General features: G+C 55.1%; 1 protein-coding gene across 1 annotated transcript; it reads right to left on the minus strand.

Moving 5' to 3' along the window:
* Nucleotides 1–21,485: 21,485 nt before the first annotated feature.
* On the minus strand, nucleotides 21,486–22,665 carry LOC107275754 (splicing factor Cactin). Its single transcript, XM_066309833.1, has 2 exons — nucleotides 22,292–22,665; nucleotides 21,486–22,248 (listed from the first exon to the last, which is right to left on the minus strand). The coding sequence occupies exons 1-2, from the start codon at nucleotides 22,663–22,665 to the stop codon at nucleotides 21,486–21,488; spliced, it is 1,137 nt and encodes a 378-aa protein (XP_066165930.1).
* Between the last annotated feature and the right edge of the window lie 303 nt (nucleotides 22,666–22,968).

The raw sequence follows: 22,968 nt of genomic DNA on the forward strand, positions 1-22,968 counted from the left end.
GGTATATAGACTTTTTTTTCCTTAATAAAACTACATACAACTCTTTCGGGAAAAAATTAAGAAACAAAACAAATACAACCTATACCATAAATGTAGTAGAGTTTAGCACACACAACCACCGCCCGAGCTAGCGTTGGGTCGATATATAACACCAGTTTGCCGCCAAACTAGTTACAAGCGCCGGCGCGCCGTGGCTCGAATCAAACCTCACGATCGATCGAATCATGGTGCTACGCACAGTAGCCAAAATGCACGTTTAAATGCGACAGCAACGTGTCATGAATTCATGACGTGGACGACTGAAGACGTCTCTGAACACACGGCCCTGCTTGTGCGCATGTGTTGTGCCCAATAATGGATAGATTATTTTAGTCGTATACTCTCTCCGTCTCTAACTATTTAACGCCGTTGAATTTTTTAAATATGTTATGACACCAGTTTGCCGCCAAACTAGTTACAAGCGCCGGCGCGCCGTGGCTCGAATCAAACCTCACGATCGATCGAATCATGGTGCTACGCACAGTAGCCAAAATGCACGTTTAAATGTGACAGCAACGTGTCATGAATTCATGACGTGGACGACTGAAGACGTCTCTGAACACACGGCCCTGCTTGTGCGCATGTGTTGTGCCCAATAATGGATGGATTATTTTAGTCGTATACTCTCTCCGTCTCTAACTATTTGACGCCGTTGATTTTTTTAAATATGTTTGACCGTTCGTTCTATTAAAAAAATAAGTAATTATTAATTCTTTTTCTATCATTTGATTTATTGTTAAATATATTTTAATGCATACATATAGTTTTACATATTTTACAAAAATTATTAAATAAAACAAACGGTCAAACATGTTAAAAAAGTCAACAGCGTCAAATATTTAGTGACGGAGGGAGTATATACTCCACGTGTGTTTTGATGATGCTGTCTGAGAATGGTGCAGACTGCAGTATGCATACTGGTACTTTACCTGTCTGCTCATGCTCGTGCTTGCACCCTGATGTTCGTCGGTCGGTGAGCATGAGTACGAAACCATACGTCCATACCCTGTACATGTATGTAAGACTGTAACTGTGGAAGTTAGCAGAACCGTGTAACTCATCGGTATATACTCCGAAAAAGTGAGCATGTAGTCGTGACTCATGAGCATAAATATTTGGCGTTTAATTAGTTCGAAATTCAATCTAATTTTTATACTGCAATAAATTTATGATATTAAGATAGTATACTTTTATGTAAAAATATAATTTTAATATAAGCATTTGAGAAACTATTGATGATCAAAATTTTAGTGACTTCGATCAAATCTTGTCCTAAGGCCATTCACAGTGGGCTTATGTGGCATTCAGCCTCCACACCAAAAAACACCAAAAAAAAACAAATATTCCACGCCACATCGTCAAACCGCGCAGTTTGCTCAGGTCCGAGTAGCCAAGTTTGGCTACGAGTTCCTCAGGTCTTAGGTGGGACCCACACTCGTGCTAGAGGAGAGAGGGGAGAGGGGCAAGGCAGCTGTCACGCTCCGAACTAGTACCGATCGGAACTAGCCCGTGACGCTCCAAATTAACCTGTTAATCGATACCAGTCCCAGGAAACAGTGCTGGTATCACAGGAAGACAGATTATCACAGCAACAGAGGTCTCTTTATTATAGAGTAGAGGTACAATCATGTTGGGCTGCGGACAGATCCCGAGCTCACAACTGCATTACAAAAGGGAAGCGGAAGCCAGGACTTGGACCAAACAACACAGGCGCGACTTGAGAACTAGGCTGAAACCCTAAAACTCATCGTAGCCGGCTTGCTCCTGGAAGAACTCCTCATCAGCAGGATCCGCTTCATCTTCTTCAGCAACTGGGGGGGATTATTTATATAGAGCAAGGGTGAGTACGAGAGTACTCAGCAAGCCATGGGAAATAAGTGTTTAATGCAGGCTTCAAGAAAAGGCTGTTGTTTTTGCAATTGATTTTATTTGAACTCTTTTCTGAAAACAACTAAGTGAGTGCTTCTCAAACGACACGGATGGGACAGTGCGTCTCGTCCGGTCAGAGTATGTGCAATGTATCAGTCTTTTGAATTGTTCAAGATTGGCACCCGCCCAACAACTTTCAAACGGCCACCCGGACCAACAACTTTCAAACGGCCACCCGGGCCTAGCTGATCCCATCAGCTGCAGATTTTTCAAACATCGAACCCCTTTCCACAACAGCAATTTCACAAGGCCATGACCGTGGGCACGGCTGTTCGAACAGTTTGTTAACCTCTGCAGAGGGGATACACTTTACCCACACGACATTACTAACCCGGATCACTGTAGCGCCCGTTCCGTCGTGGCGCCTAGCGGGAAAATTATCTCTTAAAAACCCTAATTGCAAAATTTGTTTCTTTGCTTGTTGTCTAGTGTCCGTGCCATCTCAAGATCTCAATCCCCGATCTATCGTCGAGTCCAATCCCGAATCCAATCCTTCCAAATCAAATTCCTCCGCAAAAGTCTATTTTGCCTCCCCCGAGGTCGATGGGCCGAAACCCGCTTGGCCCATCTCTCCCCCGGCCCCCTTTCTCCCGGGCGCCCTCGCTCTCTCTCTCCCTCTCCCCCGGCCCTCTCCCCTCCCCGGCGGGCGCCGCACTCCCCCCCCCCCCCCCCCGCGCTCAGCTCCGCTCCGCCTCGCCCGCGCGCCGCGCGCGCGTGCGCGAAGAGCCGCGCCGAGTGCTCCTCCTCCTCCGCTCCGCCCGCGCGCGTGCGCGTGAGCCGCCGCGCCGAGCGCCCCCTTCCCCTCTCCTCGCTCTGCCGCGCCTGCGTAAGCCGCCTGCGCCGAGCCAAGTCCTCCCTCTCCGCTCCCTCGTTGCCACTTCCCGCGCGCCGTATTCGCGTACGCACGCCCGCGCGGACGCCGCCCGTTGCAAGCCGCGCGCGCGTGCCGAGTGGCCGACCGCCCGGTCGCCGCCGCCGTCAGCCTCTGCACGCGTCTGTCGCCCGTGTCGTCGCGCCGCTCCAAACCGCTCGCCGTCATCGCCGTCGTCACCGCCCGGCCCTCGCCACTCCGCGCGCAAGCCGCCAAGGGGCGGAGGCAGCGCCCCTCCTCCCTCTACCGCGTCGACCCCGCTCCCCTCCTCCTTTTTCCCGAATCGGCAAAAGGGCAAGCCCCTTTCTCCCCCTCCTTTTTCCCCTTTTCCCCCGCCGGCGTCATCCTCCCTGTCGCCGCTTTGGCCGCGACCGCCGAGCGCCAGCTCGCGCCTTGACCGCCCTAAGTCGGTTCCCAAACCGACATTGCCGCCCCCTTTAAACCCCAGCTCCTTCCCCTCCAATCTCCCTCGTTTTCGCCTCCTCGCCATAGCTGCCGCCCCCGTGCTCTGTTCGCCGTCGCCGTTCGTTGTTGCGCGTGTCGAAGGAGTCGGCACGAGCAAGGATGCGGAAGGGGACTTCGGCCACGCCCTCTCCTTCCTCTTCCCCGGCCCGAGGCCGGAGAGATTACTCCCGCGCCGTCGGCCTCTCGTCACAGCGCCCCTCCTCATCTTGGTGATGCCTCCCTCCGTTCTTCCTTCTCGCTCCATCTCCTCCCCCTATCTTTCGGTAGTAGCTCGAGTAGACTCCCCGTAGTTAGCCGACGCCGCCCCGACCGTTGTCGTCGCTCGCCGCGTGCTCGCCGCCGTCGCCGCTCGAGCTCCGTAGCACCCACACGTCGCCAGCCTCGCTCGGCGTAGCTCCGTCCAATCCGACGCTAGCATCGAGTTCCCGAAACCGCGTAGATGCTCTCACCGCCGGGAATCGACCCCTCGTGGCCTCGCCGCCGTTTCCCTCTTCCCTCCCCGCCGGTTGTCGCCGCCGCGATTCGCCGCCGTCAAGCTTCCTCCGGCAAATCCGAGCCGATGGCTCGTCTCCCCTCATCACGAGCAACCGCCCGGTGTGCTCGCTTTTGTCCGTATCGCCGTGGTTCGCTCCGCCGCTCGCCGCCGCCGCCCGCCGTCCTTTCGCGGCCGGGTCGTCGTCTACCTCCCGCCGGCCCGCGTGGCAGCCACGTAGGCGCCACGTCGGTGCCAGCTCAGCCTAGACCGGGTCGGGCCGACCCCGGTCAGCCCCTCCCCGTGCGCGCGTTCCACCGCGAGCCGTGAGGCTGCGCGTGGGCCCGCCGCATCCGCGTCCACCGCGAACCGCGCGCGTGCACCGCGTCCCTCCCCCGCCCGCGCGCATGAGCCGCGTACTCCCTCCGCACGGTGAGCCGAGCCGCTGACAAGCGGGTCCCACCCGGGACCGCGCATGGTGAGCCCGGTCCACCGGCTCTCTCTCTCCTCCCTCCCGCGCGCGCGCGTCTTGGGCCGCTCTGGGCCGCCTTCTTGGGCCGGCCGGCCCGTTAAGCTCGGCCGAGCCGCCCTTTCTCTCGGGCCGCGCCCTAGCCGCCCGAGGGAAGTCTATATTCCCTCCCTCTCCCCTTTTCTTTTCTTTTTCTTTTCCAAAAAAAAAGGATTTAATTAAATCCTTTTCCTTTAGACCAAAAATCCAATAATCTTAGAAATTCAATATCTTCCCAACCGTAAATCCGTTTGACTACGTTCAAATTCCAAAATTTCTCAAATCTCGAGATCTATCTAATGGCACGCTTAGAGGTCATTAATAGGGCTTTATTTTCGCCGTTTGTTGAGTTGTCCCGTTTTGCGTATAGTTTCGGAGCCCGAAGACCCGCAGTGCGAGGATTTCGAGGATCAAGCTCCAGATCTCGAGCAAGGCAAGCCACCTTTGAAAATCTTGAGCCTATATTTGAAATTTAATTATGTTGCTTGAAAAATATTATGCATTGATAGGACCGCACTTAATCTGTTTGTCCCGTCTGCAAGGCAGATTGGCGGACTTACCTAATTTGTTGCATTTGATCTTTTCCTTGTTAATTGTTATATCATGTCCCCTTGTAACCACCCAGTTACGCCTCGATATTCGTGCACTCTGTGCGAGTATCGACGGTCGCCTTCAAACTTAAAATCTGAATAACAACTTGGGTAAAACTTGGGTTTACAAAAGACTTGGAAAACCCGACACCTGGGTCGGTGCTTGCGAACTAAATGAATTTCCAAAACCGCGGACCGGGGAACGTACCGGGTGTACGGTTTCCCGCTCTCGCACTTAAGGACCGATTCCTTGGAATTTCATCCAAACATAAGACAAGTACGACCACATGGGTGGAATGGGACACCCCTGGCTGAGTAACTAGCTTATCAGGGGAGCATTGATGCCGAGAGACATGTGGATTCGCCGGGGTGGTGTCGGGGAGGACCCCTGGGCTTCCAGGCACAGTATGGTCTGGGACCTAACCTGTTGTTGGTCTAGGACCCCTCTCGTCGGCATATGGTAAACCTGTGTCGGCTTTGGAAATGCCTTGTCATGAAAGCTTGGAGGTCTCCCGACGCGGCTGATCCCCACGGGCTGGGTGATCCGGGTTAGTAATGTCGTGTGGGTAAAGTGTACCCCCTCTGCAGAGGTTAACAAACTGTTCGAACAGCCGTGCCCACGGTCATGGGCGGATGTGAGGTGTTTCCTAGCGTAGTTTGGTTTGACTACTGCTTGTGAAATTGCTGTGTGAAAAGAGGTTCGGTGTTTGAAAAATCTACAGCTGATGGGTCAGCTAGGCCCGGGTGGCCGTTTGAAAAGTTGTTGGCCCGGGTGGCCGTTGAAAAAGCTGTTGGCCGGGTGCCAACCTTGTTTAAATTCTAAAGACTGATACATTGCACATACTCCGACCGGACGAGACGCACTGTCTCATCCGTGTCGTTTGAGAAGCACTCACTTAGTTGTTTCAGAAAAGAGTTCAAATAAAATTAATTGCAAAAACACCAGCCTTTCCTTGAAGCCCGCATTAAACACTTATTTCCCATGGCTTGCTGAGTACTCCCGTACTCACCCTTGCTCTATATAAATAATTTCCCCCCACCCCAGTTGCTGAAGAAGATGAAGTGGATCCTGCTGATGAGGAGTTCTTCCAGGAGCAAGCCGGCTACGATGAGTTTTAGGGTTTTGGCCTAGTTCCCAAGTCGCGCCTGTGTTGATTGGTCCAAGTCCTGGCTTCCGCTTTCTTTTTGTAATGCAGTTGTGAGCTCGGGATCTGTCCGCAGCCCAACATGACTGTACATTTACTCTATAATAAAGAGGCCTCTGTTGCTGTGATATTCTGTCTCCCTGTGATACCAGCACTGTTTCCTGGGACTGGTATCGATTAACAGGTTAATTTGGAGCGTCACGGGCTAGTTCCGGTCGGGACTAGTTCGGGGCGCGACAAGAGATGGTATCAGAGCACAGGCTTGGCCCTAGGGCGAAACCCGACGCTTAGGACGACCCTAAGGATACTAAGTTCAAAACTACTTGCGAAAAGCTAAGGATTCTTTTGTTTTCTTTATTTTCAATAGTTTGTTTCTAAAATGGTTACTGATCCTTCTCCCTCTTTCAAAATTGTAGATGGCAGTGAACGCCAGCTTCAGTTCCCACGGTTTTGGTGAGGGTCACCACGTCGCTCAGCTTCGTGACCTCGCCCGTTTCCTTGGCTTCTCGTGTCCCGAGTACACGGGGTACTCTGTGGACCGTGTTCCCCCTCACTGTGAGCTCTCTGTGTACCTTTACCCCCGTGGAGGTATACACGGAGCTGGCCTTCGCCCACACCACTTCACTGTGGCCAGGCCCACCCTCCAGATCGCGTACCAGGACCTCTCCTGGACTGCGCTTCGTCGCCTGGCCCACGACTACAGCCACCGTCTCGGAGGCTCCGCCTTCCGGCAGCTTCCACGCCTTCCTTCTGGCCACTCAGACGCCAGGTACCCTTGTCCGTACAGCGAGTCTCAGCCAGTACTGACTCGCATGGTTGAGCTTTCGGAGGCTCAGGCCACTCAGCACGACCTACTCCTTGAGGCTTACCGCTCCCTTGCCCGCCGCTACGCCGCTCTGGAGGCCCGTCTGGCCGAGGAGGGTGTCACCTCAGTTGACACTATCTCTTGGGACTCAGGCCGCCTCTGCCACGCCAGCCACCTGTCCTCCCACAGCTCCCGCGGCTCTGCCCGCACTCCCAGTGGCCCGCGTTCCCCCAGCTCGCGTGCGCTGTACTCACCAGTGTACTCCCCCTACCCGCACCCAGTTAGCCCTTCCTACACCCCCAGACACACCCCAGCTGCTTCCTCCCGCCGTGGCCCACGCTTTATCCGCACTGCGCGGAAGCGTGTTGTTGGTTCTTCCACCGTGTTCCGTTTCCACTACCCAGCTCCCCTACCGCCAGCGGCCCGTGCTGCTGCCGGCCCTCGACAGGTTCCGCCCGTCCCTTCGCGTCAGCCGATCGACGTTTCTTCGACTAAGGAGCCGACTACTGGAGGCAGCCAGGCCGACGAGGAGTGGAGGAGGCAGTCTTCAGCAGCCATCCATGTGTAAGGCCCTTTTGTTCCGCCGCCAACTCTTTTGGAGTCGTGGCGAGGTAGTGCGTGCGTGAGTTTGTTGCGGGTGTTGTTTGGTAGTCTGGTTCTCCTAGGTGGTGTGCGCACAGTCAAGCTCGGCGTAGCTCTGTGACTTGTCCACACCTGTTGTATCAGGTGTTTTTATGATTTGAAAAATCCAGTTTATGCCTAGTGTGTGCTATCTGAGTTGCTATTTACTTTGCTCCCTGCCCTCCTAAGTGCTTATCTGACTCTTACCCCGCCCTCTTCTGGGAGTTTAGATGGCTAGCCGCCCCCGCCGTGCAGCTCGTGCACCAGCCCGCTTTGGTTTTGAAGATGGTAGAACCGAGCCGGAAGCAAATCATGAGTCAGCTAATGAGCAGTCTCACCACAGCAACCGTTCACACCGTACTGCTTCCCGCAATGCAGAAGTTGAGCAACCCCGCCGCAGCAACCGCTCGCATCGCACAGCTTCCCGTGATGCAGAGATGGAACAGTCTCACCGCTCTCACCGCACTGCCAGTCACAATTCTGGAGAAGAACGCCTTTCTTCCCCACCTCATGTGGAAAACAACATGCAGCACTTAATGGCAGTTCAGACACAAATCTTGCAAGGATTAGCCGCAGCCATAGCCGGTTTTCAGCATAATACGCATGGAAATGGCCACCCTCACATTAGTAACAATAGATCCAAGTTGACAGACTTTCTGAGGTCTCGTCCGCCAGAGTTCTCTCAGACCGTCGAGCCCGTCGAGGCTGACGATTGGCTGAAAGATGTTGATAGAAAACTCAACTTAGTGCAGTGTACTCCTGTTGAGAAGACGCTCTACGCCTCTCACCAGCTAAGAGGACCCGCTGCAGATTGGTGGGAAAATTACTGCAATGCACACCCTGAACCCACTAACATTGCTTGGGATGAGTTTGCTACGGCTTTCCGTACAGCTCATGTGCCTGAAAGCGCTATTGATATGAAGAAAGAAGAATTCAACAGACTTAAGCAAGGCAACAGCAGTGTCAATGAGTACCTAAGTATGTTCAACAAGTTGGCTCGGTACGCCCCTGAGGAAGTGGACACAGACAAGAAGAAGATCAGGAAATTCTTTAAAGGAATCGTAGTTGGAATGAGACTCCAGTTGATTGCTCATGATTTCCCCACTTTTCAACATATGATCAACAAGGCACTTCTACTCGAGGATGCTAGAAAAGAGGCTACCGAAGAATACAAGAAACGCAAGTCTAACCATAAGGGAAATTCTTCCCGAGGCGCACCTCGCCCTTGCTACGGACAACCCATGCAATACCACCAGTCGGTCACTCAGGCTAACCGCCAACCAGGCTACGCCCCTCGTCCTCAGATGAACCGTCCGGCCCCTCAGCCACAGCAGCGTGCCCCTAGTGGCAATACTGCGCCAAACAGCGTTACCTCTTTCAAGTCACCGCAGGGACCGTCAGCAGTTCAGTGTTTCCGGTGCAACCAGATGGGTCACTATGCTAGACAGTGCCCTCAGAACCCTACCAACACCAACTCAGGGCATGCGAATGGCAGCACTGCCAGAACTCCTACCCCAGCGGCAGCTCAGTCTCGTCCTAGCTCTCAGGCAAGTGGACAAGGTTCACATGTTTCCAACAACTTTGGTCGAGGCCGGGTGAACCACATTCAAGCTGAAACCGCTCAGGATGCTACAGACGTTGTGATGGGTATGTTCTCTGTCAACTCCGTACCCGCGATAGTTCTGTTTGATTCAGGAGCTTCCCATTCCATCATATCACAAGCTTTTGTGAAAAGAAATGGTTGGAAAACCCAAAATTTACGTGTACCAATGATAATACATTCCCCTGGAAGGAATATAAGGGCAACTCAAATATGCCCGGAAGTTAACCTTAGAATTGAGGAAGTTAACTTCCTAGCCAAACCGATAGTCCTAGACTCGCAAAGCTTGGACATTATCCTAGGGATGGATTGGTTGGCTAAGCACAAAGGACAGATAGATTGTGCCAAAAAGTCCATCACCTTGCAAGGACCTAGAGGAAAGCAAGTCCGCTTTACCTCTAACACCCCTACCACAAGTCGGTCTATCCTAACCTGTTTACAAGTCACCACCTTGGAGTCGGTGCCCATAGTCTGTGAATATCCCGACGTATTCCCAGAAGAATTAACGAGTATGCCACCAGACCGAGAGATTGAGTTCGCCATAAAACTGGCGCCAGGCACCGCACCAATTGCAAAAAGACCCTACCGAATGGCAGCTAATGAGTTAGCAGAAGTTAAGAGACAAATCGAAGAATTGGAGAGTAAAGGTTATGTGCGACCTAGCTCATCCCCTTGGGGAGCCCCAGTGCTTCTGGTTAAGAAAAAGGATGGCTCTGAGAGAATGGTAATCGACTATAGAGCCCTGAATGAAGTAACTATAAAGAACAAGTACCCGTTGCCACGGATTGACGATTTGTTCGATCAACTTAAAGGAGCAAGAGTTTTCTCAAAAATTGACTTGAGGTCAGGTTACCACCAACTGAAAATCAGATCTGAAGATATCCCGAAGACCGCTTTCTCAACGCGTTATGGTCTATACGAGTTCACAGTAATGTCCTTCGGACTCACCAATGCTCCAGCGTTCTTCATGAACTTAATGAACAAAATCTTTATGGAATACCTGGACCAGTTTGTCGTGGTGTTCATCGATGACATCCTGATATACTCCAAGAATGAGGAAGAACATGCTGAACACCTGAGGCTGATAATGGAAAAGCTCAGAGATCATCAACTATTCGCAAAATTCTCGAAATGCGAATTCTGGTTAGACCGAGTAGCATTTCTTGGACACGTGATCTCCTCCAACGGTGTCGAAGTAGATCCCAGCAAGGTTGAAGCTGTACTTGCTTGGAACCCGCCCACGAATGTGTCAGAGATCCGCAGCTTCCTTGGCTTAGCTGGATATTATCGAAGATTCATTGAAGGATTCTCTAAGCTAGCCAGACCTATGACCGAGCTGTTAAAGAAGGAAAAGAAATTTCAATGGTCTGTAGCCTGTGAAGACAGCTTTCAAGAAATGAAGAAAAGGTTGACCACTGCCCCAGTTCTCACCTTGCCAGATATCCGAAAAGATTTCGAGATCTTTTGTGATGCATCAAGACAAGGCTTAGGATGTGTCCTAATGCAAGAACGAAAGGTTGTGGCCTATGCATCCAGGCAGCTCAGGCCTCATGAAGTCAATTATCCCACCCATGATCTTGAGTTGGCAGCCGTGGTTCATGCTCTTAAGATCTGGAGGCACTATTTAATTGGGAACAGATGTGAAGTATACACCGATCACAAAAGTCTAAAGTATATCTTCACACAGACCGAGTTAAATATGAGGCAAAGAAGATGGCTGGAACTAATCAAGGATTACGATCTTGGAATCCATTACCATCCTGGTAAAGCTAACGTGGTCGCTGATGCGCTAAGTCGCAAGGTCTATTGCAACGTAGCTCAAATATGGCCTGACCAAGATCGCCTGTGCAGAGAATTGGAGAAGTTGAGGCTGACCGTGGTACAGTCAGGTGTCCCTGCCAGCTTGACAGTACAGCCTACCCTAGAGTCGCAAATCCGGGAAGCCCAGAAAGACGACGAAGGGATAAAAGAGTTAATAAAAAGAATACAGGAGAAGAAAGACACCAATTTCTCCATAGACGATCAAGGCACGGTTTGGTGCGGTCCACGCATCTGTGTACCGGCCAAGAAGGAGTTAAGAGATCTCATCCTAAAGGAAGCTCATGAGTCCGCCTACTCCATTCACCCAGGGAGTACGAAGATGTACCAAGATATCAAGGCATACTTCTGGTGGGCTGGAATGAAGCGAGATGTCGCAGAATACGTAGCCCTGTGTGATGTTTGCCAAAGAGTCAAGGCAGAACATCAGAAGCCAGCTGGTCTGCTACAACCCCTACCGATTCCCGAGTGGAAATGGGAAGAGATCGGAATGGATTTCATCACCGGTTTGCCAAGAACCCCCAGCGGGTACGACTCCATTTGGGTAATCGTGGACCGACTCACGAAATCAGCTCATTTCGTGCCAGTGAAAACCACCTTTGATGGAAAGAAACTAGCAGAACTCTACATGACCCGTGTCGTATGTAGATTTGGCTGTCCCAAGAAAATCGTGTCAGACCGAGGCACTCAGTTCACCTCAAGGTTCTGGAAGCAGTTGCATGAAGCCCTCGGAACCGATTTAAATTTCAGTACGGCCTACCATCCGCAGACCGATGGTCAGACAGAAAGGGTAAACCAAGTCCTAGAAGACATGCTACGAGCGTGTGCCTTGGATTTCGAAGGCACTTGGGATCGTTGTTTGCCGTATGCCGAGTTCTCATACAACAACAGCTATCAGGCCAGCATTCAGATGTCGCCGAATGAGGCAATGTTCGGAAGAAAGTGCCGCACTCCCTTGTGCTGGAATGAGGCGGGCGAAGCACTAGTATTCGGTCCTGACATACTCAAGACAGCAGAAGAACAAGTTAAGCTAATCCGAGAACGTTTAAAGACAGCGCAGAACGGTCAGAAAAATTACGCTGACAATCGGAGACGTGACCTTGAGTTCGAAAAAGGAGATCATGTGTACCTGCGGGTATCACCCCTCCGTGGTATGAAGAGGTTTGGGATGTCCGGCAAGTTAGCACCCCGCTACATCGGCCCCTACCTCATAACCGCCAGACGTGGCGAGGTGGCTTATCAGCTTGAGCTACCTGAAGGTCTCGCAGATGTGCACAACGTGTTCCACGTATCCCAGTTAAAGAAATGTCTTCGAGTTCCAGAAGAGCAAGTCCCCCTGGGTAACATCGAGCTGGAAAAGAATCTAACCTACAAGAAAAGACCGATCAAGGTTCTTGAAGAGGCAGAACGTCAGACTCGAAGGAAGACCATCAAGTTTTACAAAGTCCAATGGAGCAATCATTCTGAAGATGAGGCAACCTGGGAGCAAGAAGATCTTCTCCGCGCCGAGTTCCCGGAGCTGCTCCCTTAGGTGCTGAATCTCGGGGTCGAGATTCTTGTTAGGGGGGTTGGTCTGTAGCGCCCGTTCCGTCGTGGCGCCTAGCGGGAAAATTATCTCTTAAAAACCCTAATTGCGAAATTTGTTTCTTTGCTTGTTGTCTAGTGTCCGTGCCATCTCAAGATCTCAATCCCCGATCTATCGTCGAGTCCAATCCCGAATCCAATCCTTCCAAATCAAATTCCTCCGCAAAAGTCTATTTTGCCTCCCCCGAGGTCGATGGGCCGAAACCCGCTCGGCCCATCTCTCCCCCGGCCCCCTCTCTCCCGGGTGCCCTCGCTCTCTCTCTCCCTCTCCCCCGGCCCTCTCCCCTCCCCGGCGCGCTCCGCTCTCCACCCCCCCCCCCCGCTCCGCCTCGCCCGCGCGCGCGTGCGCGAAGAGCCGCGCCGAGTGCTCCTCCTCCTCCGCTCCGCCCGCGCGCGTGCGCGTGAGCCGCCGCGCCGAGCGCCCCCTTCCCCTCTCCTCGCTCTGCCGCGCCTGCGTAAGCCGCCCGCGCCGAGCCAAGTCCTCCCTCTCCGCTCCCTCGTTGCCACTTCCCGCGCGCCGTATTCACGTACGCACGCCCGCGCGGACGCCGCCCGTTGCAAGCCGCGCGCGCGTGCCGAGTGGCCGACCGCCCGGTCACCGCCGCCGTCAGCCTCTGCACGCGTCTGTCGCCCGTGTCGTCGCGCCGCTCCAAACCGCCCGCCGTCATCGCCGTCGTCACCGCCCGGCCCCCGCCACTCCGCGCGCAAGCCGCCAAAGGGCGGAGGCAGCGCCCCTCCTCCCTCTGCCGCGTCGCCCCCGCTCCCCTCCTCCTTTTTCTCGAATCGGAAAAAGGGCAAGCCCCTTTCTCCCCCTCCTTTTTCCCCTTTTCCACCGCCGGCGTCATCCTCCCTGTCGCCGCTTTGGCCGCGACCGCCGAGCGCCAGCTCGCGCCTTGACCGCCCTAAGTCGGTTCCCAAACCGACATTGCCGCCCCATTTAAACCCCAGCTCCTTCCCCTCCAATCTCCCTCGTTTTCGCCTCCTCGCCATAGCTGCCGCCCCCGTGCTCTGTTCGCCGTCGCCGTTCGTTGTTGCGCGTGTCGAAGGAGTCTGCACGAGCAAGGACGCGGAAGGGGACTTCGGTCGCGCCCTCTCCATCCTCTTCCCCGGCCCGAGGCCGGAGAGATTACTCCCGCGCCATCGGCCTCTCGTCACAGCGCCCCTCCTCATCTCGGTGATGCCTCCCTCCGTTCTTCCTTCTCGCTCCATCTCCTCCCCCTAGCTTTCGGTAGTAGCTCAAGTAGACTCCCCGTAGTTAGCCGGCGCCGCCCCGACCGTTGTCGTCGCTCGCCGCGTGCTCGCCGTCGTCGCCGCTCGAGCTCCGTAGCACCCACACGTCGCCAGCCTCGCTCGGCGTAGCTCCGTCCAATCCGACGCTAGCATCGAGTTCCCGAAACCGCGTAGATGCTCTCACCGCCGGGAATCGACCCCTCGTGGCCTCGCCGTCGTTTCCCTCTTCCCTCCCCGCCGGTTGTCGCCGCCGCGATTCGCCGCCGTCAAGCTTCCTCCGGCAAATCCGAGCCGATGGCTCGTCTCCCCTCATCACGAGCAACCGCCCGGTGTGCTCGCTTTTGTCCGTATCGCCGTGGTTCGCTCCGCCGCTCGCCGCCGCCGCCCGCCGTCCTTTCGCGGCCGGGTCGTCGTCTACCTCCCGCCGGCCCGCGTGGCAGCCATGTAGGCGCCACGTCGGCGCCAGCTCAGCCTAGACCGGGTCGGGCCGACCCTGGTCAGTCCCTCCCCGTGCGCGCGTTCCACCGCGAGCCGTGAGGCTGCGCGTGGGCCCGCCGCATCCGCGTCCACTGCGAACCGCGCGCGTGCACCGCGTCCCTCCCCCGCCCGCGCGCATGAGCCGCGTACTCCCTCCGCACGGTGAGCCGAGCCGCTGACAAGCGGGTCCCACCCGGGACCGCGCATGGTGAGCCCGGTCCAGGAGCTCTCTCTCTCCTCCCTCCCGCGCGCGCGCGTCTTGGGCCGCTCTGGGCCGCCTTCTTGGGCCGGCCGGCCCGTTAAGCTCGGCCGAGCCGCCCTTTCTCGCGGGCCGCGCCCTAGCCGCCCGAGGGAAGTCTATATTCCCTCCCTCTCCCCTTTTCTTTTCTTTTTCTTTTCCAAAAAAAAAGGATTTAATTAAATCCTTTTCCTTTAGACCAAAAATCTAATAATCTTAGAAATTCAATATCTTCCCAACCGTAAATCCGTTTGACTCCGTTCAACTTCCAAAATTTCTCAAATCTCGAGATCTATCTAATGGCACGCTTAGAGGTCATTAATAGGGCTTTATTTTCGCCGTTTGTTGAGTTGTCCCGTTTTGCGTATAGTTTCGGAGCCCGAAGACCCGCAGTGCGAGGATTTCGAGGATCAAGCTCCAGATCTCGAGCAAGGCAAGCCACCTTTGAACATCTTGAGCCTATATTTGAAATTTAATTATGTTGCTTGAAAAATATTATGCATTGATAGGACCGCACTTAATCTGTTTGTCCCGTCTGCAAGGCAAATTGGCTGACTTACCTAATTTGTTGCATTTGATCTTTTCCTTGTTAATTGTTACATCATGTCCCCTTGTAACCACCCAGTTGCGCCTCGATATTCGTGCACTCTGTGCGAGTATCGACGGTCGCCTTCAAACTTAAAATCTGAATAACAACTTGGGTAAAACTTGGGTTTACAAAAGACTTGGAAAACCCGACACCTGGGTCGGTGCTTGCGAACTAAATGAATTTCCAAAACCGCAGACCGGGGAACGTACCGGGTGTACCGTTTCCCACTCTCGCACTTAAGGACCGATTCCTTGGAATTTCATCCAAACATAAGACAAGTACGACCACATGGGTGGAATGGGACACCCCTGGCTGAGTAACTAGCTTATCAGGGGAGCCTTGATGCCGAGAGACATGTGGATTCGCCGGGGTGGTGTCAGGGAGGACCCCTGGGCTTCCTGGCACAGTATGGTCTAGGACCTAACCTGTTGTTGGTCTGGGACCCCTCTCGTCGGCATATGGTAAACCTGTGTCGGCTTTGGAAATGCCTTGTCATGAAAGCTTGGAGGTCTCCCGACGCGGCTGATCCCCACGGGCTGGGTGATCCGGGTTAGTAATGTCGTGTGGGTAAAGTGTACCCCCCTCTGCAGAGGTTAACAAACTGTTCGAACAGCCGTGCCCACGGTCATGGGCGGATGTGAGGTGTTTCCTAGCGTAGTTTGGTTTGACTACTGCTTGTGAAATTGCTGTGTGAAAAGAGGTTCGGTGTTTGAAAAATCTGCAGCTGATGGGATCAGCTAGGCCCGGGTGGCCGTTTAAAAAGTTGTTGGCCCGGGTGGCCGTTGAAAAAGCTGTTGGCCGGGTGCCAACCTTGTTTAAATTCTAAAGACTGATACATTGCACATACTCCGACCGGACGAGACGCACTGTCTCATCCGTGTCGTTTGAGAAGCACTCACTTAGTTGTTTCAGAAAAGAGTTCAAATAAAATTAATTGCAAAAACACCAGCCTTTCCTTGAAGCCCGCATTAAACACTTATTTCCCATGGCTTGCTGAGTACTCCCGTACTCACCCTTGCTCTATATAAATAATTTCCCCCCACCCCAGTTGCTGAAGAAGATGAAGCGGATCCTGCTGATGAGGAGTTCTTCCAGGAGCAAGCCGGCTACGATGAGTTTTAGGGTTTTGGCCTAGTTCCCAAGTCGCGCCTGTGTTGATTGGTCCAAGTCCTGGCTTCCGCTTTCTTTTTGTAATGCAGTTGTGAGCTCGGGATCTGTCCGCAGCCCAACATGACTGTACATTTACTCTATAATAAAGAGGCCTCTGTTGCTGTGATATTCTGTCTCCCTGTGATACCAGCACTGTTTCCTGGGACTGGTATCGATTAACAGGTTAATTTGGAGCGTCACGGGCTAGTTCCGGTCGGGACTAGTTCGGGGCACGACAATCACCCAGCCCGTGGGGATCAGCCACGTCGGGAGACCTCCAAGCTTTCATGATAAGGCATTTCCAAAGCCGACACAGGTTTACCATATGCCGACGAGAGGGGTCCCAGACCAGCAACAGGTTAGGTCCCAGACCATACTGTGCCAGGAAGCCCAGGGGTCCTCCCCGACACCACCCCGGCGAATCCACATGTCTCTCGGTATCAAAGCTCCCCTGATAAGCTAGTTACTCAGTCAGGGGTGTCCCATTTCACCCATGTGGTCGTACTTGTCTTATGTTTGGATGAAATTCCAAGGAAACGGTCCTTAAGTGCAAGAGCGGAAAACCGTACACCCGGTACGTTCCCCGGTCCGCGGTTTTGGAAATTCATTTAGTTCGCAAGCACCGACCCAGGTGTCGGGTTTTCCAAGCCTTTTGTAAAACCCAAGTTTTACCCAAGTTGTTTTTCAGATTTTAAGTTTGAAGGCGACCGTCGATACTCGTGCAGAGTGCACGATTTCCGAGGCGCAACTAGGTGGTTACAAGGGAACATGGTATAACAATTAACAAAGGAAGGATCAAATGCAACAAACTAGGTAGGTCCGCCAATCTGCCTTGCAGACGGGACAAACAGATTAAGTGCGATCCTGTCAATGCATAATATTTTTCAAGCAACATAATTAAGTTCAAATATAGGCTCAAGATGTTCAAAGGTGGCTTGCCTTGCTCGAGATTTTGAGCTTGATCCTCGAAATCCTCGCACTGCGGGTCTTCGGGCTCCGAAACTACGCGCAAAACGGGACAACTCAACAAACGGCGAAAATAAAGCCCTATTAATGACCTCTAAGTGTGCCATTAGATAGATCTCGAGATTTAAGGAATTTTGGAAGTTGAACGGAGTCAAACGGATTTACGGTTGGGAAGATATTGAATTTCTAAGATTATTGGATTTTTGGTCTAAAGGAAAAGGATTTAATTAAATCCTTTTTGGAAAAGAAAAGAAAAGAAAAGAAAAGAAAAGAGGGAGGGAAATCAGACTTTCCTCGGGCGGCTAGGGCGCGGCCCGAGAGAAAAGGGGCGGCTCGGCCGAGCTAAATGGGCCGGCCGGCCCAAGGCGGCACAAGGCACGCGCGCGCGGGAGGGGAGGAGAGAGAGAGCTGGTGGACCGGGCTCACCTCGCGTGGTCCCGAGTGGGACCCGCTTGTCAGCGGCTCGGCTCATCGTGCGGAGGGAGCACGCGGCGCGGCGCTAGGATGGGGGAGGGACGCGGTGCATGCGCGCGGTTCGCGGTGGACGCGGATGCGGCGGGCCCACGCGCAGCCTCACGGCTCGCGGTGGAACGCGCGCACGGGGAGGGGCTGACTGGGGTCGGCTCGACCCGGTCTTGGCCGAGCTGGCGCCGACGTGGCGCCTACGTGGCTGCCACGCGGGTCGGCGGGAGGTAGACGACGACGCTGGCCGGAACGGACGGCGGACAACAGCGGCGAGCGGCGGAGCAAACCACGGCGATACAGGCGAAAGCGAGCACACCGGGTGGTTGCTCAGGACGAGGGGAGACGAGCCAACGGCTCGGATTCGCCGGAGGGAGCTTGACGGCGGCGAATTGTGGCGGCGGCAACCGGCGGCGGGAGAAGGGGGAAACGGCGACGAGGTCACGAGGGGCCGATTCCCGGCGGCGAGAGCATCTACGCGGCTATGGGAATCCGATGCTAGCGTTGGATTGTGCGGAGCTGCGCCGAGCGAGGCCGGCGACGAGCGGCGCTTCCGAGCTCGGGCGGCGACGGCGGCGAGCACACGGCGAGCGGCGGCAACGGTCGGGGCGGCGCCGGCTAGCTACGGGGAGGCTACTCATGCTACTACCCGAGTCTAAGGGGAGGAGATGGAGCGAGGAGGAAGAACGGAGGGAGGCACTACCGTGCGGGCGGGCGCAGTGACGAGAGCCGACGGCGCGAAACGTGATCGTCTCGGCCTCGGGCCGAGGAAGAGGAGGAAGAGGGCGCGGCCGAAGTCCCCTTCTGCGTCCTTGCTCGTGCCGGCTCTTCCGACACGCACAACGACGAACGGCGACGGCGAACAGGGCGACAGTGGTGGCGAGAGACGAAAACGAGGGAGATTGGAGGGGGAGGAGCTTGGGTTTATAGGGGCGGCAATGTCGGTTTGGGAGAGGGGAACCGACATTGGACGGTCAAGCCGACGAGCTGGCGCTCCGGCTAGCGGCCAAAACGGCGACAGGAGGTGACGCCGGCGAGAGGGTAAAAGGGAGAAAAGGGGGAAGAGAAAGGGGGCTTGTCCCTTGCCTCTTTGGGAAAAGGAGGAGGGGAGCGGGGGCGACGCGGCAGAGGGAGGAGGAGCTCTGCCTCCGTCCCTTGGAGGCTAGCGCGTGGAGTGGCGGGGGCCGGGTGATGACGACGGCGATGACGGCGGGGGCGATGTGGAGCGGAGCGGCGACACGGGCGACAGGCGCGGCAGAGGCTAACGGCGGCAGCGACCAAGCGGTCGGCCACCACGGCACGCGCGCGCGGGAAGCAACGGGCGGCGCGGCGATTTGAGCGGCGCGGCTCGGGCACGCGCGCTGGCTTGCGGGGCCGAGCGGCTGCGCGGCTGCAGGCGCGGCAGGGCAGCGGGGCCGGGCGGCGCAGACGGCGTAGGCGCGACACGGGCGGCGACCACACGGGCGCGCGCACGCGAACAACGGCGCGCGGGGCCGATTTCGCGGGCGGGGAGCTCGCCAGGGATGGAGGCGGGGAGAGGGAGAGCGAGGGGGAGGCGCTCGGCGCGGCGCGGCTCACGCGCACGCGCGGGCAGAGCGGAGAGAGAGAGAGAGAGAGAGAGAGAGAGAGAGCGCCGGGGAGGGAGGGGGAGATGGGCCGAGAGAGATTCGGCCCATCGAACCCGGGGAGGCAAAATAGACTTTTGCGGAGGAATTGATTTGGGAAGGATTTGGATTCGGGATTGAACTCGACGATAGATCGGGGATTTGAGATCTGAGATGGCACGGACACTAGACAACAAGCAAAGAAACAGATTTCGCAAATAGAGTTTTTAAGAGATAGTTTTCCCGCTAGGCGCCACGACGGAACGGGCGCTACAGCAGCCGACGGGCTAGAGGAGGAGAAGGAAGCGAGAGCGGGAGAGGAGAAGAGGAGGTTGGCGCCACCGTCATCGTCGCCGTCTCGGCAGGTCGAAGCGCCACAGCCAACTTGAGGTCGTCGCCGGCGAGGTCACTCCATGGACTGGGAGGGGAGGAGAGGCGCCGGCCGAGGGACAAGACGAGGGGCGACTCACGGCCACCTCGACGTTGGCGCCGAAGCTCCGCCCGTCTCCGTCGTCGCCCGAGCCCCAGCATCGCCGCTGCAGCTCAGCCTGGCCCCGCCGCCGCCGCCGCCAGGCGTTAGATCTGGCCGCCCTGCCGCCCGGGCCCCGGTGCCGGTGCCGGTGCCGCAGCTCTGCCTGGCCCCGCCGCCACTGCCGCCAGGCGTCAGATCTGGCCGCCCGGGCCCCGGCGTCGGCGCGGCAGCTCCGTCTGGCCCCGCCGTTGTCGCCCATGGCGAGCTCCGCCCGTCACGCGATAGAGGGAGGGGAAAGGCGTCGGTGGTTGAGGAGAGAGGGAGGGGGGGAAAGTTGAGAAAAGGAGATTTTTTTTTTTATTGTTGTGGTTCCCACTTGAGGCTCCATAGCATTGTGGGACTTGTGGCTAACATTACTTGTAGGTGTTCTTGAGCCTATGTGGCACACCAAGTCCGGTACTATGGCGTGACGTATTGCTAATGCCCTAAGCATCTCACCCTTAGAAGGGGAAAGTCATTTTTACCTTTTAAGGTATCCTCTCAAATGGTACGTTATGAAAAAATTGACAATAAAAAAAATAAACCTGAATGAGTACGTTTACTTTCTACAGTTATATTTGTTTCTTTTAACTAGTTTAAGTCAATCCTAAACTTGCATATTTCTGAAGTCAGTAATTCCACCAGTGCTTAGCCCAAGTAGCCTAGTCATTTTGAAGGTTCTTTTTAAATTTTGTATAACTATTTAGTTGATATGTAAGAAACGAGTGAACATCCACCCGAATACTTATAAGCGTTTCCTAGTCCATGTGTGCTTCATACGGAATGAGTATGAAGAAATTCTTCGGATTGACTGATATGAGCTGGGTTGCTAGTCGCTAGGAACTCATTGAGAAAAGGTCACAAGCCGCCGAGACGGCTTCCATGATGCTGGCGAACTGTCACTAACCCATGTAGTCGAACACCCGATTGATGTCACGGTCATTGACAATCTTCTTCAGGTATAAGGCGTTGCAGTAGGTGTTTTATGTGCTCCAACGTCCTCTAGGACAATGCATGGAAGGTACCTCTCTCCCGATGGAGGGGAATTGGATGTGTGTCTGGTCAAGGACTCTAGGAGGATTCTCCAGACTCCTATCCGTGAGGGCTCGAGATATATAGTATGGATCGCTTAATGAATTGTATTGCCAAAAATTTCATTACTATTTGGATGACATACCTTTCAATGGAAAAAAGAATCCATCTCCAATTCTCCATCGTAGAAGTCCATGTTCGTCATGAATTCTCGGAAACAATCCGGAAGAGCTAAGAAGACGGGTGGGTTTTGATCAGCAGTCAGCCCTCAGCTTAAGTAACAATCTTCTGGCCCCTACGTCATTTTCATTTTTTTTCCGTGACAGAGAAATTCATTATTTGTTTCTTTTCATCATTTGAAAGCCTCGTTAACATTTTCTGATGTTTGGCAATCCGCTAAGCTTACTTGAAGAGATATTTATGAACACGAATAAGTTGTTGTGTATTTAAGGTTTTCGAATTCAAGGAAATTGGGCATTTGGGCATTTGGGCATCTGTATGTCGATCATGCAGCGGTTCAATCGGCATTTGGGCATTTGGGCTCCTGCCACCAGAGATTAACAACATATGAACACAAAGCTACAGATGAACAAAATCGAGTGACTTAACACAAGTATCTTCCGCTCAACCATCTTTCAGCATTCATGCCTTACTTAAAGTTCTCCTGCCTTGAAACCAATTGCCAAGTTGCTGCTCTGAATCAATTTCAAGTTCCATGGCTAGTTAAAGCCTTAAAAAGGCGGATTAATTCTCATCAAAATCTCAATTGATATAGATACATCAATCCCACTCCTTGTTCACGATCCTGAACGCCACGTCCTCGTAGGGCCAGCCCGCGTGGAACCTGATGACGCAGGTCTCGCCGCCGCCGCTGTTGCTGCCGTCCTCGTCGACGGTGTACTGTGGCGGCTTCCCGCCGGCGAGGTCGGGGTAGTAGAGCACGAACTTGTAGCCCTTGACGGTCTTGGGCGGTGGGTGGTCGTGGTCGTAATGCGCGCGGTTGTACTTGTTCCACTCGAAACCTGATCGCACCCGCGCGATGTACTTGGGCTTCCTCAGCTCCGGTCCCGGCGGCGGCGGCAAGGCCACCGGGCGCAGAGTTTCCGAGCCTTCCTCGTCGGCGTCCTCGCCGCCGCCGTCGTTGTCGGGCGGGGGCGGGGGCGCGTCGCAGGTGTAGTGCTGTTCTAGGTACTTCTTGGCTTTCTCCACACGGATGAGCTCCGTCACTTCCTGCCAGTGCTCGACGACCTTCGCCTCGCCGGTGGCCATGCGCGCGGCGATGGCGTGCTGCATCGCGTCGAGCTCGTCGAGGCTCTTGCCCTCGACGACGCTCTTCACGTCGGCGAAGACCGCGGAGTGCAAGGCCCTGTCGCCGTGGCCAGCCGTGCCGGTGCCGGTGGCGGCCTGCTCGATCTCGGCGTTGCACATCGCCTTGGCCGCCGCCCAGAAGGGCTCGTTCGCCCTGTCGAGATCGGCGTACGCCGCGATCTCCTCGCCGAGCTCCTTCAGCTCCTCGACGGACGCGCCGCGTCCCGTCGAGAGACTTGACGAGCACATCGATGGGCTTGGGCCGCCCGGAGGCTAACCGGGCCTCGGCGCGGAGCCTGCTCTGATCGAGGAGGAAGGCCGCCTCCTTCGCCTCCTCCTCCGCCGCCGCCCTGGCGCGCGACGCGTCCAGGATCGGCGGCGGCGATCTCCGCCGCGAGGCGGCGGCGGACGAGTTCACGCCGGCGGCCTCCCTGCGGCGGGCGAGGCACCGGCGCCGCTCGTCGCGGAGCGAGACGATATCGGGCAGGATGCCGCGGGCCAGGTCGCGCTCGAGCTTCTTCTGCCAGACGAAGGCGCCGAGGCCGCGCGCCGCCAGCTTCGCGGATACGGCGTCGGCGCGGCGGCGGACGGCCTTGGACAGCGACCTCGACGGCCGCGAGATCTCCTCGGCGCGAGGGCGAGGCTTCGCCATGGCGGTGCCAGATCAAAGGCGGCCCAGGGTCAAAGACCCTATTAAGATTTGACAAATTGGGTTGATTAATGATTACACAAGTCGGTTGCTGCCGCATCGTCCAAGTCGGTTCAGGGACGAACAAGACCTATTCGGTTGCGACGCGTGTCCTATTCGGAGAGAAGTTTTGGCGTGTAGGAGTAGTTACAATACAATGGGCTGGGTTAGTGCGGTCATACTGGGCCATCTCGGCCCGCCATGGAAATAACTAGGCTGGGCCGAATCAAGACGATACTTGAAAATAGGAAAAAGTACATAGAAGGT

This window comes from Oryza sativa, chromosome 4, assembly GCF_034140825.1.
Source record: "Oryza sativa Japonica Group chromosome 4, ASM3414082v1".
Taxonomy (NCBI): domain Eukaryota; kingdom Viridiplantae; phylum Streptophyta; class Magnoliopsida; order Poales; family Poaceae; genus Oryza; species Oryza sativa.